Source organism: Rhincodon typus, chromosome 16, assembly GCF_021869965.1.
Source record: "Rhincodon typus isolate 14 chromosome 16, sRhiTyp1.1, whole genome shotgun sequence".
NCBI classification, from domain to species: domain Eukaryota; kingdom Metazoa; phylum Chordata; class Chondrichthyes; order Orectolobiformes; family Rhincodontidae; genus Rhincodon; species Rhincodon typus.
Genome location: NC_063347.1, coordinates 29,200,058 through 29,217,683, shown reverse-complemented (window position 1 = coordinate 29,217,683; position 17,626 = coordinate 29,200,058). Strand labels below are relative to the sequence as shown.

Here is a 17,626-nt window from a genome sequence, read left to right as displayed (position 1 = left end):
GTGGATTTGAGTTTACAATCAGATTAGCCATGATCTTTTTAAATGGTGGAGCAAGCTTGCAGGGCCAAATGGCCAATCCTGCTCCTGGTTCATATGGACAACCACATGCAATACCAGCAGTGGCCACTGCTCTCCTGGTGGTGCTACCAGGACAGTAAATAGAAAGAACCCCTGAGATGGGAGTGGCTCTTCTTCATTCTAAGGGAATTACATTCAAGGAATTATTATTGATTAATACATTAAAATATCAATAAATAAAGGAATTTATTTATATTCATTTTACTGGAAGCAGCCAGTTATTGGCAGCTGTTGCCATTCCTGCTAATTATCAATAGATTTTAAGTCTGAAAAGAGCTACATTCTTAATGAGGCAGCAGCAGGTTAACCTGACAGAAAGGGGGTTTTGTGTCCATTAGTTTTAGGGATAATACATGAATGTATTTTTGTTTAACACAGAGCATGTTCATGAAACAAAGGATCAGCTTACTTCAGTTGGTGATGACTTGGAATGTGGTAACATGGCCGGGTATTAAAGATCCAGTAACCTGAATAAACACAGTTTCCAAGATATTCTTTTATTAAAAAAAAAGCTGTAAATTATTACAATATATTTCACATGTTACCAGAATAGCCCTCTATGGTCAGGAATTCCATACGGTGGAAATGAATGGGACAGATCAGTTGTTTCCAAACTGATGTTGAGAGCTGTAGCCTAGCAAACTGGATTGTGGACATAATTTAGGCTGAACCTCAGTGAACCCACCACACTGTTCTGTATCAGTAAAATCTTCCTTAATTTCCTGTTTTGACAGTATCACCTTGATTAAATTGTTATGATCTCTCCACCTTAATTAGTTTGTACATTTTTGAATTATTTACTACACACACACACACACACACACACACACGCCCTCTCACACACACACAGTCTCTCAAGCATGTGCACACACACTCTGTCTCTCTCTTCCTTTCTCTCTTTGTGTCACACACACACATCAATAAATCTACGGGCTGAGCAGCATCATAGGAGCAGAGAGGCTGACGTCGGATTCTCCAGCATCTGCAGTTCCTACTATCTACGGGCTGATTCATTTTGTCCAAGATGTTTGTTTATTTGCAGATACATTCTATTTTGTTCAAAAAACACACAATTTGTAGTCCCTGTCAGTCAGTGTGGCATCTTATAAATTACAGCTTTCAGAGCAAAACCAGCCTGATTCCAGGTTAAAACTCTGAGACAGATTCTGAACAAGGCCTCACACCCACAATTCAGTGTCTGACCTGAGATATCACCTTTTGTATATTCCTATTGCTCTGCCTGATTGTCATGACAGCACAGCACTGACATTGACTTTGTAAACACCTTACACACCGTCTAACAGTCTTGGTCACTTGCAGAGACATCATCCGATAGTCCACTTACACCAGTTGTATGATCTTTTGATCTCTCTGCCCTTGATCTTTCCGTCTATAAACTCTGTGTTTGTGTGCCCTGCTGTCTCATTGCACCTGACGAAAGCTTGTGTGATTCCAAATAAACCTGTTGGACTATAACCTGGTGTCATGTGACTTCTGACTTTGAACCACAGTGCAGTATTTGAGGTGCCCCTTTTTTGGTTGAGACATTAAGCTAAGGCTCTGAAGGATTCCACGTTGCTTCTCAAAATGGCTGAGGGGAGATCTGTCCTGGCCACTCTTTTTCGGTGAATAACACTTAAAAGGATGATCTGATTATTTATTTCATTGCTACTGTGAGACTTAGCACAGACTTTATGACTGATGTTGTGGGTTTATCTTGGTTATAGACATGCCAATTTTACTATGTCTCATAGAATGTGCAATGCCAATTCTACACCACAGCAAAAGCTTAAAAATTACATCTTCTCTGTCTTGCCAGATTTACTTTGTTTCATGGTGAATGTTATTTGATAAAACTGAAACACTGTACATATTCTCAGAAATCATATTTTTAAGATAATCAATAACTCATCATTCAACCTGGCAGGTACTTGAGACCAATTTTCTAATCATCTTAACTTTCATTTCTGTGCACACCCACACATCAGTAGGCCTCAATTAATGGCCCATTAGTTCCAAGATTCTTTTGAGGGGTGAGAGAAAGTATGAGGCAAAGGACGTGTTCAATATGAGGCTAAGAAAAATAATAAGATACAAATTGTTTCGTGATGTGACTGATGGAATGACTCTTGAGCCCATCGCCACTAAGGGCTTTGACCCTTTACATAAATTTGATGAAAATTAATTCAAGTGGAGGGAGGGGGTGGGGGTGGGGAAGGGGGTTGGGAGTCGTTTTCTCTAAAGAATGAAACACTCTACAGAAAGTAGGTCACTCAATTTTTGTTAAGAATGATTTTGTTTAGAGTGAGGGTGATAAATGTTGTATAGTCAGAAATTAGTTTTATACCTTGATTTGTTGGAATTTCCATACTGTAACATGCAGGCTTTTCTGATTATAAATTGGTCATCCTCAATTTCCTCATGTTATTTTAGAAATGATAGTAAATTTGTCCCAGATCAGTTTATTAGTCAGACATTATTCATTTTTTGCACTGAATTTCACCTTTGATTTTAATACTATTGCCAAGAAGAAACCTTGCTCCTGCTATGTGATTGACTTTGTAAGTGCAGAATCCCACATGTTGGTAATGAAAATAAATGTACAGCCACATACTAGGAAGAGTGGAAGAAGTATACTGTGCACTGGCAGGTTCAGATAAGACTCATTTCTACTTCAATTTAATGGTTCTGTCAACAGGCTGCAGTGTAGGGTAATCTAGTGACACAATTGAGTTCTGAAGAAGATTCATTTTGGATTCAAGACATTAACTATTTCTCCCTCCACAGATGCTGCTGAATATATAAGGCAGCATCTTAGATACCATCTTGATATTGTTCGAGCAATCATAGACCTTTCAATTATGCGTTATCAGGACATTTCCTTAGATACCATTTATTAACATTCAGTCACATTATGTAAAAGTTAATCACATCCCTAGCAGAATGTTACAGAAACAAATTCATTTTGATGAACAAATGTTTTCATGAGCTAATATTAGAGCTTTTAATTGCATCTTGACAAAACTATATATATTTCCCTCCGCACCCTTATCTGCCTTCCGGAGGGACCGCTCTCTCTGCGACTCTCTCGTTCACTCCACACTCCCCACTAGCCCCACCACCCCCAGCACTTTTCCCTGCAACCGCAGGAGGTGCTACACCTGCCCCTACTCCTCCCCCCTCACCTCCATCCCAGGCCCCAAAAAAACCTTCCACATCAAACAGATGTTCACCTGCACATCTGCTAATGTGGTCTATTGTATCCACTATTGTGGTCTCCTCTACATCGGTGAGACCAAGTGGAGGCTAAAGACCGCTTTGTGGAGCACCTACGCTCGGTTCGCGACAAATGACAACACCTCCCAGTCGTGAACCACTTCAACGTCCCCTCCCACTCCCTGGACAACATGTCCATCCTGGGTCTCCTCCAGTGTCACAACGATGCCACCTGGAAACTGGAGGAACAGCACCTCATATTCCGCCTTGGAAGCCTATAACCCAATGGTCTCAATGTGGACTTTACTGGTTTCAAAATCTCCCCACCCCTGACCTCATCCCAAGACCAGTCCCCCATCTTATCCCCACCTCCTTGACCTGTCCATCTTCTCTCCCACCTGTCCGCTCCTCCCACCTCACTGACCAATCCCCACCACTACTTACCTGCTATCACCGCCACCCCCTCTCTCTATTTATTTCAGAGCCCCCTTCCCCTCCCCTATTTCTGAAGAAGGGTCCCGAACCGAAACGTCAGCTTTCCTGCTCCTCTGATGCTGCCTGGCCTGCTGTGTTCCTCCAACTCCACACTGTGTTATATAAACATTTATTGTTATCTTTACTTTAGTAACTACCTTTCTTATATATACTGTCATTGCTCAACACAGTTTCCTAAATTACAATCTTTAAACATCCTGTTTGAATGCAACATATTAACCATGATAACCTGGAACATGCTTGATTGCTGTGGGATGTCAACAGAAAACGTTTAAGAATTTTTTTCTAAAATTAGCCACTTTTTCTCTTTTGTTATCGCTTTTCCACCCCACTCCCCAATTCTTCATTGTAGTTAACGTTATCTATTAATGAGGGTGATCTGCAAGCTTGCTCGATCTAAATGGAATAAGCATTGATGGTTTGATGTACAGTAATGATGCTTTGTTGTGTAATTAATTTCAGAAGCCTTCGTTCTCCACAATGTAGATCAGCCAGTGTTGTTATGGTATCAGAACAGCTTGTAATGATGTAGAGAGTGTGGTGGGCAGAGGCATTGGAGATGTAATCAACATACTGTGGGGGTTGAAGGCTGTTAAAAGCACAATGAGAGTGCAGGGAACGCTTTTTATTCAATTCAAATTCCCCACTTAGTGTGGGCGATTCCAGAACACTATATGGTACTGCCTTACAAACAACATTTTGATGATACATTATTAGTCATCCACCTTAAAATCACCTACTGCTATCTTAAGAATAGGAGTGATGACCATATATGGTCTGTCAAATTCCTTTGCTTGCCACAAGTAATCATTTTATTATTCAAGTTATCTTTTAATAGGATTGTTCTGGTTCTGCAATTGAGCTGCTGCCTACATAAAGCAGTAAATAAAGGGTCTGCATTGCATGCACTTCTTTTGTATACATGTCAACTTGTAATGGGCATTGGCAATAAAACAGATTTGTCAATGGCTGCACTAAATATCTGGCACAAAAATGAGATGACTTATCACATTGAAAATTATATCTTTAGAGCTTTAAGTTCCCAAAAGTCTACTTGAAGGAAAAAATGAATTGTTTGGACAGCCAAGTGACTATCATACAGTTTACAACATGCCATGTCTGAGTGATAAGTTCCTCTCAGACATGATCAAGCTTTGCACAATGCTTTAATTTGGGGTAATCTCTCAATGCCAGCAACTTTACTGTTTCTTTAAATCTATTAATTTTTGATTATAGTCCAGGAATATTAGACAATTTATAATCTCGTCTCACGAGGTTGTAGACCTGCTCGCTGAGCCGGTGTGTTTAGTTGCAAACGTTTCATCACCCTGCTAGGTCACATTATCAGTGCACCTCCGATGAAACGTTGGTGTTCTGTCCTGCTTGTTATTTATATGCTTCAGTTTGTTGGGGTGTTTGGTACCACTTCTGGTTCTGTTTCTCAGTGGTTTGTACACAGGGTCTAATTCAATGCATTTGTTGGTGGAGTTCCGGTTAGAATACCAGGCCTCCGGGAATTCTAACTGGAACTCCATCAACAAACACGTTGAACTGGACCCGATATACAAACCACTGAAAAACAGAACCAGTAGTAATGCCAACCACCCCAGCAAACGGATGCATATAAATAACAAACGGGACAGAACATCAACGCTTCACCGAAGGCACACTGACAATGTTACTTAGCAGGGTGACAAAACATTTGCAACTAAACACACCCGCTCGACAAGCAAGTCTACAACTTCATCCACAACCCGAGCTACAAATCTACTTGAAAACTTTAATCTAGTCTTACATTGATTTGAGAAAAGAAAAACCCATTGAACATTTACTGGAGGAGGACAAAAGAAAGGGAATTTTTAAAAGGTAATAAAATTAGAATCCTTGCTTTTTTGAATATTTTGAATTTTTTCTTCAACTTTTCATCCCCCAGCATAATTTTTCACTCTTTTGATTGCCTCAGGAATTTGCATCTTCGTTTGTCTATTTGTGTCGTAAAGATTGTTTGTAAAGTATAAGGAAACCAAGGATTGATTGCAATTCATCAATCGCCATGCTATCCTCAGTTACCCACCATGGAGTCAGATATGAAGATTTCTTAGGTTTTTTGAGTGTATTTAAATAGCACATTTTTCATACTGGCCATTCTTGTAAGCTGCAGTAATGTTGGCTTCAGGAAATGAATGAAGGATGTTTTTCTTATGGAAAGCAAAACAGACAATTTGGAAATTTGTCTGCAAATAAGTATTGTGCTGGAGATGTTTATGTAACTGGTAAGTTGTCTCTGGGTTGGCTCGTGGTGAGCTAAATAAATAAAAGCTTGATTCCTTGTGTAAAATGTGGCACAGAGTCGACAAAAGAGACTTCAGAAATTTGCTCCATATATTATTCAGAGCTTACAACTACATATTTGCAAGCAACTATTTATACCCACAATTTCCATTCTGAATGTCTATGTAGGTAGTTTTTAATAAGTGTTGATATTGATTGGGACCATAAGTAACGACAACTGGAATTTCAACAGCATGTACATGTAGACAGAAGATTTTTAATATATATGTGGAGTTTTACAAGTTCTGCATTTACCAATGAAGATGGTAATCTAAAAGGATGAATAGAAGACAATGTTGACTTTTTATCGGTGTTGCAGCACTTTCTGAATTTGTTTCCTGAGAGTCCTCTTTTCCAAATGTTACTTTCTACCAAATCAGGTCTCTGGATCAGTGAAAATCAACGCTAATCCTACTTCAGATTTTGTGTAAGACACTTTGTTATTTTTTTTCTTGAAATTTTCACAGAAATTAGCAAATATTCAGTCCTACCTTGTACTGTCAATCTCTTTTTGGCCAGTAGTGGCCTCTACTTGGTATATTTAATCACTGAACATGATTCAAAGTTAGTGTGATTTATGTGTGAGATGAAGTCTGCCCAGTTCCTGAATAATATCAATTTAAACAAATTGTCTTTTAATGATAAATGATCTCAAACTATTAATTCCTTGAAAACTCTATATGTGAAAATAGACATTAACCTGTTTCTTTCAGTTAGCTCTGTATTTGCTTTCAGAATTTTTGACACATTCCCAATGTTACCTCCCATGTGTTCCTTTGTAATCGGCTTCACTGCAGTCTGCCTGCGTGTCACTTTATCTGTGAAGACAAACAGCAGGAAGAAAGAACAAATTTCTCTGCATAAAGCTGCTGTTCATGACACCCCAAAACACTTTACATTTAAATAAACTCTTTTCGAAATGTGAAAATAGGGAAACAAAGAACTCAATTTGCAAGCAGTAACATCTGACAAATTACAATGAGATGAACATTCAGCTAAATGCTCACTGTGTTGTTAGTTCAGTGTTAAATGTTGGCATATGATTTTTTTCCCCTCAATTCAATAGCATGGCTCTGAATTGTGATATGGTGAACCCTAACTTATTGAGAACAAGCAGTGACCAAAGGTCTGACATTACAGTAAATTATTCAGTGTTCAAATAATTTTGAACAATTAAAATCCTGATTATATTAAAAATCCTTCCTGTTCAGTCATTTTTCACATTTTAAGTGGACAAAAGGTCATGTCTGCATAAATTAGCAAATGTTCTGAAAGAATCCAAGCAAACAACATCACCAAGCTGCAAATTTTTAACCAAGTGTCAACTTAAAGGAAGCCAGGAAATTAATTAATTTATCCGCTCACATTTAAAATACAGTGGAGATTTGTAATCCATTTAGGCTTTTGGGCAAGTCAGGAGGAAGAAGCCATGAGACTGTTAACCAAATTAACAGTTGACGGAGCTAAGATGAGACAAACACAGGGGACAAAATCTTCTCATTCAAAATCTTGAATGGCATGAGCCATGGCAAGAAGTTTAGAAAAATCTGGTGAGATGTTGAGCAAAGACTGTTTCAAAATTGAGAATAAAATGCCCCATTTTCCAACTAAGTGTCGAATGACAGACTGAGATTGTTGCTAATGCGCAGCAAGAAATCTATTAGCATTGGTTCTCAATCATTAGCCTCTTCATTATTATTTAGTCTTGCCTCATTAATATGCAGTTCCCCATCCTACCACCTGGTGGATAGTAACTAAATGCTGAGAATTCCTGACATGAAAGCCAGAGCAGTAAACTGGCAAATCTGGCTCCAGACCTCCAGCTTGGACCCCCAGCACGAGTATCTCAGAGACCATCCATAGACAGCAGCTTCATGCACTCCACGTCCATGGACCTTTGCTTCCAACACATACCTGTCTTATTGCATCATCATAGCATGTTGCCACTTACTGTACAGTTCTGTATTTCAGCGTTGCACTTTTAATGCAGCAGCACCTACCTTTGCTATGTTGCTGCCAACTTTGTGTGCAGGGATGGATTCATGGATTCATGGATTGGACGAGGCTACATATCAGGGCTGCTCACACACTCTTCTGACATTCACTTTCTGCCTTCTTCAGTGCTCATAGCAACCCTGCCTTGCTTTGCCTTCTCTTTCCTTGCCTTTTGGCACAGACACAAAGTCAGACAGCTTGTCGTGTTTGTCAGCTATTATCAGTCAAGAATGTAGACATGTTGTTGTACAGCACTGTGCTACTCCAGTCTCTGACCTGCACTATGTGCCAGCAGCCTACGCAGTCAACACACTGCATGTGCTTCAAACAGATGGCCATGTCTCAAAGTCTAAAGGGAGTAGTCAGGGTGACATGGCACAGTAAATTGAAGTCAGTCTCTGATATTTGTCTGAGGGCTTTGACACAGTCAGTCAACAGCATCCAGTCACTGCCAGGATCCTTACTTTGGGGATATGGAGCTGATTGGCTGACATCCATCACCTATCTTGCCCCTTTCTGCCCTATTATAGGCTGTTTTCTCTTGGAATGAGACTTGGGGAGGGATGGAATGAGATGAATAGCTGATGGTGCTGGTGAGGTGGAGGAAAGGTGGTGAGGTATGCAGGGTGAGTGAGTAGGCAGCATAGAGGCCGTGCATGTTTCATGGTGTGGAGCTTGGAGTGGGTAAGAGTGAATGAGGGAAGATGATGTGAGAGTGGTAGAACATGAGCCTTTGTGGGATGTGGGTGTGGAAGCAGAGATAAGAGAGTGAGAATAAGGTAGCAGAGAGGAGATGGTGACACTTACTGTGACAGATCAGAAAAGGTCATTGCTGGCCTTTCCCCTGGATGGTTGAGCCTGGATGGGTCACACTGACCCAGGTGGTGACCTTGGACCAGGCTGGCATGGTCTGGTGTCATGACCTCCTCTGTAAGTTCTGGGAGAAAGAGGAAGGCCCGCCTCTTCACCATTTCATCTTCCATCAGACGGTAAGAATAATTAAGAAGGTAGACAGGGTACCAGTCAACCAGGCTGCTTTGTCTTCGATGCTATCATGCTTTATCAGTGTAGGAATTGCAGTCAAAATAGTAAGTGGGCCGTATTTCATCACACTTCCTACGTGAAACCTGTTGATAGTAGAAAGGCTTTTAGGAGACAGGAGGTGAGTTACATGCCCACAGAATTCCCAGCCTCTGTCCTGTTCTTGCAGCTACACTATTTAAATGGCTAATCCATTGAGTTTAGAGTCAATGATGAGAGAATCCATAAAAGAATTGGCATTGAACATCAAGGGGAGGTGGTTGAATTCCCACTTGTTGAGGAATGTTTTTGTCTGGCACTTATGAGTCCCCATTGTTACTCATCAAGTCACAGGCCAAGCCTGCATGTTGTCCAGGTCTTGCTATATCTGAGTATAGACTAGGTCTGACCTTGACAACACCAGTCCAACATCGGCACCTCCACGTCACGAGTGTAGACTGACAGCAGGTGTAATTTAACATTATCATGTAAAGCGCCAAATATAAGAAGAAATAATGGTAAACGTTAAGTTATTTTTATTCTGTCATGGAGTGCCAATATCACTGGAAAGGCCAACATTTGTTTCCCACACCTGACTGATCTGGAAATGCAGAAACAGAAACAGAAATTGCTCGAAAATCTCAGCAGGTCTGGCAGCGTCTGTCCAGAGAAATCAGAGTTAACATTTCGGATCTAGTGACCTTTCTTCAGAACTCATGCAGATGTATGGATTGTTTGTAGATTTTAAATCTGATGTTTGGAAACAATTCTGACATTAACTTTTTTTTTATAATTTTTGCTTCCCAGGCCTACCGTACAGCAAGGTAGCACCTCCTCCCTGCTTTCTGCAGTCAGTGGCTGGAATTTCAAGGGAGTAAGTATATCATGAACTTAACTAAACTTAGATATGCCGTGGATTCCACATAATTACACATCATTACCATGTCTTTCAAATACTCCAGTGAATTAATTTGAAATATATTGGCTATTATTCAAACAAATTATTCAATATTTTTCACAAAGCAAGCTCTAAAAATGAAGTACACAATGAGTTAATCTGGCCTTGGGGATGTTGACTGAAGGGGCGATATGTTGCTTAGGACATTACCTTTCAAATAGCATTTCAGAATCCTTCACCACCTCCTGAATCAGCGACACAGTGAATGGGCACTTAATATTGGATGTATGGTTGCAGATAAAACAGTATTCCCGTTGTATTACATTGGCCAACATTAATAAGATCCAAATTTTTCTCTCTCTGCAGAAAGCTCTGATATAAACCATCTAGCCACAAAGTCAACAATTAGGTTTAAGGCCATGCTCATTTGTCTGCCTTTAATTCTGGATCTTAACAGGTCATTGATGTGTCAATTTGGGATTTACCCAGCAATGATACAATTGTGCTGAGAACAATAATTTTATTTTCCAAACTTCCAGGCTACATCAAATCAGCAAAAATACAGCTTGATTGCCTGGGCATCATGGGTCAAATAGCCAAGGATCATGGAGCTGTATGTGATCTATGGGCAGAACTTTTGGCACCACTAATCTCAAGTTCTGGAATAAGGCTTGAACCCACAGGCTTCTGACTTAGATTTGGGCACTGCTTAAAGAAGCTGACACATAAAATCAGACATGTTTTACAGAATCCAAGTGTAGTTGCCAAAATATTTTTGTGTTAACTATCTCCATTCATGGGTAATATTTGCATAGATTCAGGATAAGAAGGACACGATGAAACATGTCTATGATTCATCTTAAGGTTGGATGGTCTATCAACCAAATGTTCAGTTTCAAAGGTGGAAAATTACCAATGTCCCGTGAGAGTCACTGCTTTCAACAGAAAAGGATAGAAAATTGGGAATGCTGCCCATTCAAACTTGATATTCTAACTCGATATTAAACTACACAAATAGTTGACATGCATATGATGATGTTAAATACAACTCAGGAAAGTTTTTCTTCTGCAACAAATAAACTAATACTGGATTTAGGCTGTGATGTCTATTCTTCATAGATAAATATATTATAAAAGCTTGATCTTGCATTATTCTCCAGCTTTTCATGGTAATGCCAAGTAATTATTTAAATATCATAGGTAAGAACTTTATTGCCTTACTATTGGTCAGAGACAATAGTGGCCTCTTCCTCTACTCTGCTGCATTCATATTTGCTGTGAGATTTATTTAATAGGCATGTTAATGACTTTACTTGAATCTAGTCTACAACAATAGACCCTAGACACTAGTAGGCCTTTAAAACTGAAAATGGACTGAAATAATGTAAAAAGTTTGTACTTTTGGTGCAATACTGCCAAAATCTGCAAAAAGAAGGATATTGCGATAGCTGCATTCTGGTCTGTCGATGCCCAAGTTTGTTAATACCCTAACGTAATGGTGTTTACATCTGAAAAAACCTCTGTAAATGATTCTTCACATTAAGGTTAGTCTAGAAGCAGGGTCAGTTTGTCAGTATAAAATTGTTGCTGAGTTTGAATCCAGTTGAGGGCTGCATGATATCCATGTGAGAGTGATTGGTGCCAAAACCGCTGCAACAGCAAGGAAATGTACATGCTCCAGGCATCACATGAAAGGGTCTTTGTCTATTCCTGTCACCGCATTGGTGCCCATGAAAATTCTGAACTACTGCCAGTGGGATTCTGAGACAGCAGCTGTTTTTGTGCATGTTTAAATGGAGCGCGTGCTACATGTTGTGCAGATAACACATGATAGGGGAATTACATTTTATTCCTGCCCTTTGAAAAAGGCACAAGTTAATTTTAATTCAAATTTGCAGACAATTTATGAAAAGGAGAGCTACATTCTTCAGGAAACTCTCAAATTGCAAGTGTGAATGACATATTTGAAGATGCCTTGATACAATAAATATATATTTCAGGAGAGATCTTTGTTTGCACTGTAATTAAGTACGTAATAAAGAAATCAAGACTAGTAAGTGGTCCACTACGGAACTATGTTTGTTTTCTGGAAAGCATCTGGCATTAAGCTGACCCATTTCTACATTTTACCTCAAGTGAAGTCTCTTGTACATGAGCAAAATCCTTCAAATCTTCATTTTCAACGTCAAACTTCACCGACTGTTTCTGCTCAACATAACCTTTCATGCCAATGGCACTTTCTTTTACCCACACTCCATGTTGCACCTGTGGAGTCAATGCACTGCAGCCCTTGCTATAATGTTGTATGAGGAAATATTAGACTTGAAGGCCAGGAAATGAAAATGAAAATGTTCACCCTACTTTTACTGAAAAAGGCATTATAGGTAAAGGAAACAATGGTAACCATTTTAACCTGATATGTGTAGTTGGCATACAGACCATATCTTTTTGACGTATTTGTAGTTCAGTTAGCGTTATGGTTAGGATCCATATATTCCCCGTGTATTGGTTTTCTCTCTCTTCTTTTTACTCATTACATAGGTACTGTTAGTTCTCTCAATGTGCAAAGTTTGGTACTTACTGCTTTTGCCTTGCTAATTTGTCAACCCATCAGATATCATTCGCAGACTGGTGTAGAAGGGCCCTTACCTGATGTATTAACTTATTTGTTTCCTGCATAAATCCTGTCTAATCAACTGAATATTCCAACATTTTTTTTTAGTTTGAAGAAACCTCTCCTGTAAATGAACAAAATTCTTCTCACCCACATTGTAAATTCCAAGTCAACCTTCACCTATTCTCCATATTCAGCTGTAGCTTTTAATGAACTCTCATACGATGCAGGGTTCTTTTGCAGAATATAATCTACCATAGATGAACATCTTATTTCCTTATTGCAAATCATTCTTGTCTTAAGAAATGCAGTGAAGTATCAGTCATACAAGAGGTCAAATTTTTCAACTAATCTACAACATCTCTCTACTCATCTGCATCCAGCCCTGGCGTTATAATGTGCTGTGTGAAAGCTGAGGTGGTTTGTAAGATTTGATGGACAAAGTGGTTGGTTTTTATGCTTTGATGATTTTATAAATCTTTTTGACATTTGAGGTTGCGTGACCAAAATGTTTGATCATGTGAGGGAGAATTGTCTGTGATGACTAATGCAGTGATCTTTGATTGACAAATCTAAAAAAGGTATGAAAGGATACAAATAAGTTGAAAACTGTATGGGGTCCAAATTTATGACTGCAAGCAAATGCTGCACTTATTGAGCCCATTAGTACTGCTATTTCTTGTTTCTGGGGATAAACAGCTCCCTGTAAAGTCCTACCTCAAGACTGAGCTGCAGAAAGAAGCTCGCAGGCCTTACGGTCATTTTGTAGGATGCAGACAAATCCCAATTTCACTCATTTCTTCTTGGAACTGACTTGATGATCTCCAGTGACTCTTCAGTGGCATGATCTGCTACTTCTAACTCTTTTTTTTTTGCATGTTCTTTCAATTGGATAGGGAATGGGATAATTTAAAGAACATTAAGACAGGAGGCCAGCCCTAACCCCTACTTTTGTTACTTCCATCTCTCTGTTGGGTCTTCAGATTGGCCCCACCCTCAGTAAGCCCTAAGAAATTTTGCAACAATATTAAAGGACAGATGCTTAGGAAAACAGGCCCCCCCCTCCTTTTTTCCTTCTTCTGTTTGAGAAAAAATTTCTGATCTTTAGGAATTGGCATTATTTCTTGTGTCACATGTAGATCTGGATTTTATGAAGTTTAAAATATTTTTGGACGAAGCATTAATAGATACTCTGGTTTCGTCTGGTTTAATCACAACCATTAATTATTGGTTACAGCAGACGTGATCAAATAAGTGCTTCCTGGATATAATTGCTGATGGCTCATTGTATTACAAAGCTTATTAATGCAAAAGCATTTCAATTCAACACTGCATATTGCTGAGTACAATCAGATGAGCAGCAGAGAGTTGTTGAAAGTCAGCAAACTAAAAAACATTTTCTTACTTTCCTGAAATTGTGTTTACAAAGCTGTGTAACTGCTTCTATTCCTGAGCCATCAGATTATCTGGACACCACAACCAGTTGAATTAGAATTAGATTTTATTGTCACATGTACTCAAGAAAAGGAATAGGAGTACCGTGAAAAATGAACAATGTCACCATTCTCTGGCGCCATCTTGGTCACGAAACCAGAACCTCACAAAAAAAAGCAAAAATAAAAGAAAATCAAAACGTAAGAAAAATCCAGATTTCAAAGTCTAAGCCCTTTTCCATAAAGGTGTTTGAAACCACTGATGTAGGTAACCGGGCCTAGCCACAGCCTAAAGTCTCAGTCAGCCTGTGAGTCTTGCATTGGTCACTGGGAGGAGCCATGCTCTTCCTGCCACCACCACCTCTGATCGCTGGAGGAGCTTTGCCATTGCTGCTGCCACTGCCAGCCCTGAACAGCAGGAGGATGTCCTTGTTGCCGCCTCCAGTCAGTGGGAGGAGCCACACCCGCTGCTACCTCAGACTGCCGGGAGGCTGCCATCATTCCGTGCACAGCCCGCTCTCGCTGCTGTTCCGATTAGCCCACCACAAAATGCTTTAAAGAAAATAAAAACAAGAAAAAAAAGAAAGAGCAGAAGTTAAAAGTAAACAAAAGAAAGAAAGCAGACAGGAGCGGACAAGCCCGGGCTTAGGAGCCCTGCTACTAACTGCCATTTTTACCTCAACTCTTCCTATACTTCAAACTAAATCAGTTGTGTTGTATTCAAACATTCCTCATACAATGATACATCTATAAGACAAGTAGATAAGCTCTGATTTTAACTTAGAGCAGAAATCAACCAGATGGAGGCTGAAGTCAGTGGCAAACTGTTCTGACCCTAGCGCTGTAGTGCCTGAATTATTATTAATCCTGACCCCTGCCCACATGTCTTAAGGTGCCTGCCCAAAATCAGTGAGTAGTGAGAACTGACCAATGGGCAGAAGCAGAGTACCATGCAGGAATCTACCTTCAGAATCTGAAGATGCACTCCCTGGAACCCATGCACTGAGGATCTTTGGGAGAAACCTAACGATTTACAAAGGGTGGTGAGTCGGGCAATAATCTAAGTCAGCAGGCACTTAAACTCTTCTTATGGAGATTAAAAGAGTACTCTTGTTCCTCTGGCCTTACAAGGAACTTAATAAATAGTTTGCTGTTTAGGCCCCAATTGGCACCAACTCCTCATGCACTGAACTTTGCAAGTCAGAAAGGTCACAGTTCCAGTTGAGTCACTGGTTAAAGTGGTAACCAAGCTTCCCAATGCCTTTGAAAGAAGGACCCCATGATTTTTGGGAAGGTGATCCTATTTGCCTACTTGGAAGAGCAGGCAAAATGGAAGACTGTAGGTTTGGTGCAATATGTCTGCTCATAAGTCTCCCAAATGTGTGTAAAAGCTCAATGGTTTTTTTCTGAATAGGACAGGATTTAAATGCCTCCATAATGTTAATTTTACACCTATTAATATGTACCATGCAAAACTCATTTTATGTATGATTTTGTGTAAAACATAGAAGGCTTATTTAAAACTATTAATAACTCACATTTACAAACAAGATTATTCAGAGGCACCTGCTACTGCTGTGTTATTTCATCTGGTTCCCACAGTTTGAAATAATCACACTTTTTGACTCTAAGTTCTGGAACTTTATCGAGCATATTTGTTACAGCTTTCCATGTAGCTGGTGAATCAGTACATTGTTGCTGAGCATTTGACTATAGTGCAGTGTTAAATGTGGCACCTGGATCTAAATGTGCATATCAATTAGATCCTTTTATCAATAATATAGCAATAAAGAAGGATATTTTCCCATCAGAATACTGCATTTGTAACATTAATAAGATGGTGAAAATGTAGGATGGAGGCTTAGCTTAATTAATCTTGTAGCTGTTAGAGTTAGTCAGACTCCCATTTACTCAGTAATGGACAACAATTTATACAAGTACAAGCAAGATTGAGCATTGGCATTTATTTCTGTCAAAAATACTAAATTGGAGTGGTTTCATGTATTAATCTACATCATGCCATTCAGTCTGACACCAAAACATTATTGAGTTTCCTGTTGGTCTTAATTCCTAAACACCTTCTTTTGTTCCATTAAGGTTCAACAAGTTCTTGTCCAGAACCATCAAGCTATCATTTCTGTTTATAGTCAGTGGAGCAAGATTTTGTTTTCTTTTCTATGGCAGTCACGGAAAGCAAGAATTAAGATGGAAGGAAAAGGAGACACACTTCCTTATGCTTTCTGATTTTTTTGGTTAACACTTCAACCAGAAAACTCACAATAACAGTTTGGCAACACCAAGCATCTCTGCGACTAAGTCAACTGTAAAAGGATGCTGTCTGACCTACTTCACTTAGTCGTTAGTCTGGAAGAGGTTCAAAGTTGTGGCAGCCTCCAAGTTTAGAAAAGGCATTGCTGTAATTGCTTTGATCTGTAGTTGATATTCTGAAGTACAGTCCTTCACAGAATTGCTGTGTCTGTCTGGTTCCTTGGATAATAAAGGATTTGGTATCAAAGACCAATGTCAATTACATGACCGATTGCTATTGTCCACCCAGAATGCTTTAAGTCTAAAAGCCATTGCTATCTGATGAAGATAGATGATGGCCATTTGCAGCTACTTATTGCAAACTAGATTTGTGCAGTTCTTTTTGGTTAAAGTCTGGAAGCCCGCTTATTCTGTGTTTGGAACAAATCAGAAACAATGGCTGATGTCAAAACGCCAAAAGGCCTGCATCTGTATATATCCATTCAAGGATTGAGCTCCTGACAAGAGTAGTTCAGTTAGGAACATTTTGAAAGCATGAAGTAGTCTGTGTTGAATTTGCAGAATCTTGGTTAACTTGTTAGTATTGGTAGACAGTTCCAGAAGCTTCCATACAAACTCAGTTCATGTTTTAAGTAATGAATAGGACATGCCTTCAATGGGACTGAGCATTCAAGAGAGAAAAATAGAGTAATCATGTGAAAACAAAACAGTTACTTTTGCAACAATTAATGCACAGCTGGAGGCCAATATGAATTCAGAGGGTGATGATGTTGGGGAGGCCTTTGCAAAGTCTAAACAGAAGTGCAGGCTGATGTTCAGTAGCTTTCTAAGAGACCGTTCTGAAGAAAAAAGGTACAGCTACATCGTTTTGTGGGCAGGAGAGGACAAGTCAATTTTGTTTACTAGTTGGGAGATAAGTGAAGATATCAGAAAAAACAGTTTTGAGAAAAAGTAGTATGCAACTCCAATCAAAGTCGGATCATCAAACCTGCTGATAAGTATGAGGCAAGAATTAAGTGAGACTGCTGACCACTTCTTACCAAAAGTGAGAAATGCAGCCAGTGAAAGTAATTCAGATCTTCTGGAGTTTTGCATATCATCAAGTTTAAATGATTTGATTGAAAAGGCCAGATTCACAGTATCACAGGCTATCAACACTACCACAGCACAAGTAGAAATGAAAACACTGACAACACAGTGTAGAGCTGGATGAACACAGCAGGCCAAGCAGCATCATAGGAGCAGGAAGGCTGACGTTTTGGGCCTAGACCCTTCATC

At 39.5% G+C, this 17,626-nt stretch overlaps 1 protein-coding gene across 3 annotated transcripts in view; it reads left to right on the top strand.

The window, feature by feature from the left end:
* The window catches only part of arhgef3 (Rho guanine nucleotide exchange factor (GEF) 3), a 301,914-nt gene that overhangs the window by 93,182 nt on the left and 191,106 nt on the right, over positions 1-17,626 (top strand). For all 3 annotated transcript variants that reach the window (XM_048606689.1, XM_048606690.1, XM_048606691.1), the window contains exon 3: positions 9,943-10,009. In XM_048606689.1, coding sequence (XP_048462646.1) covers positions 9,943-10,009 — 67 coding nt within the window. The remainder of the gene's footprint in view (positions 1-9,942; positions 10,010-17,626) is intronic.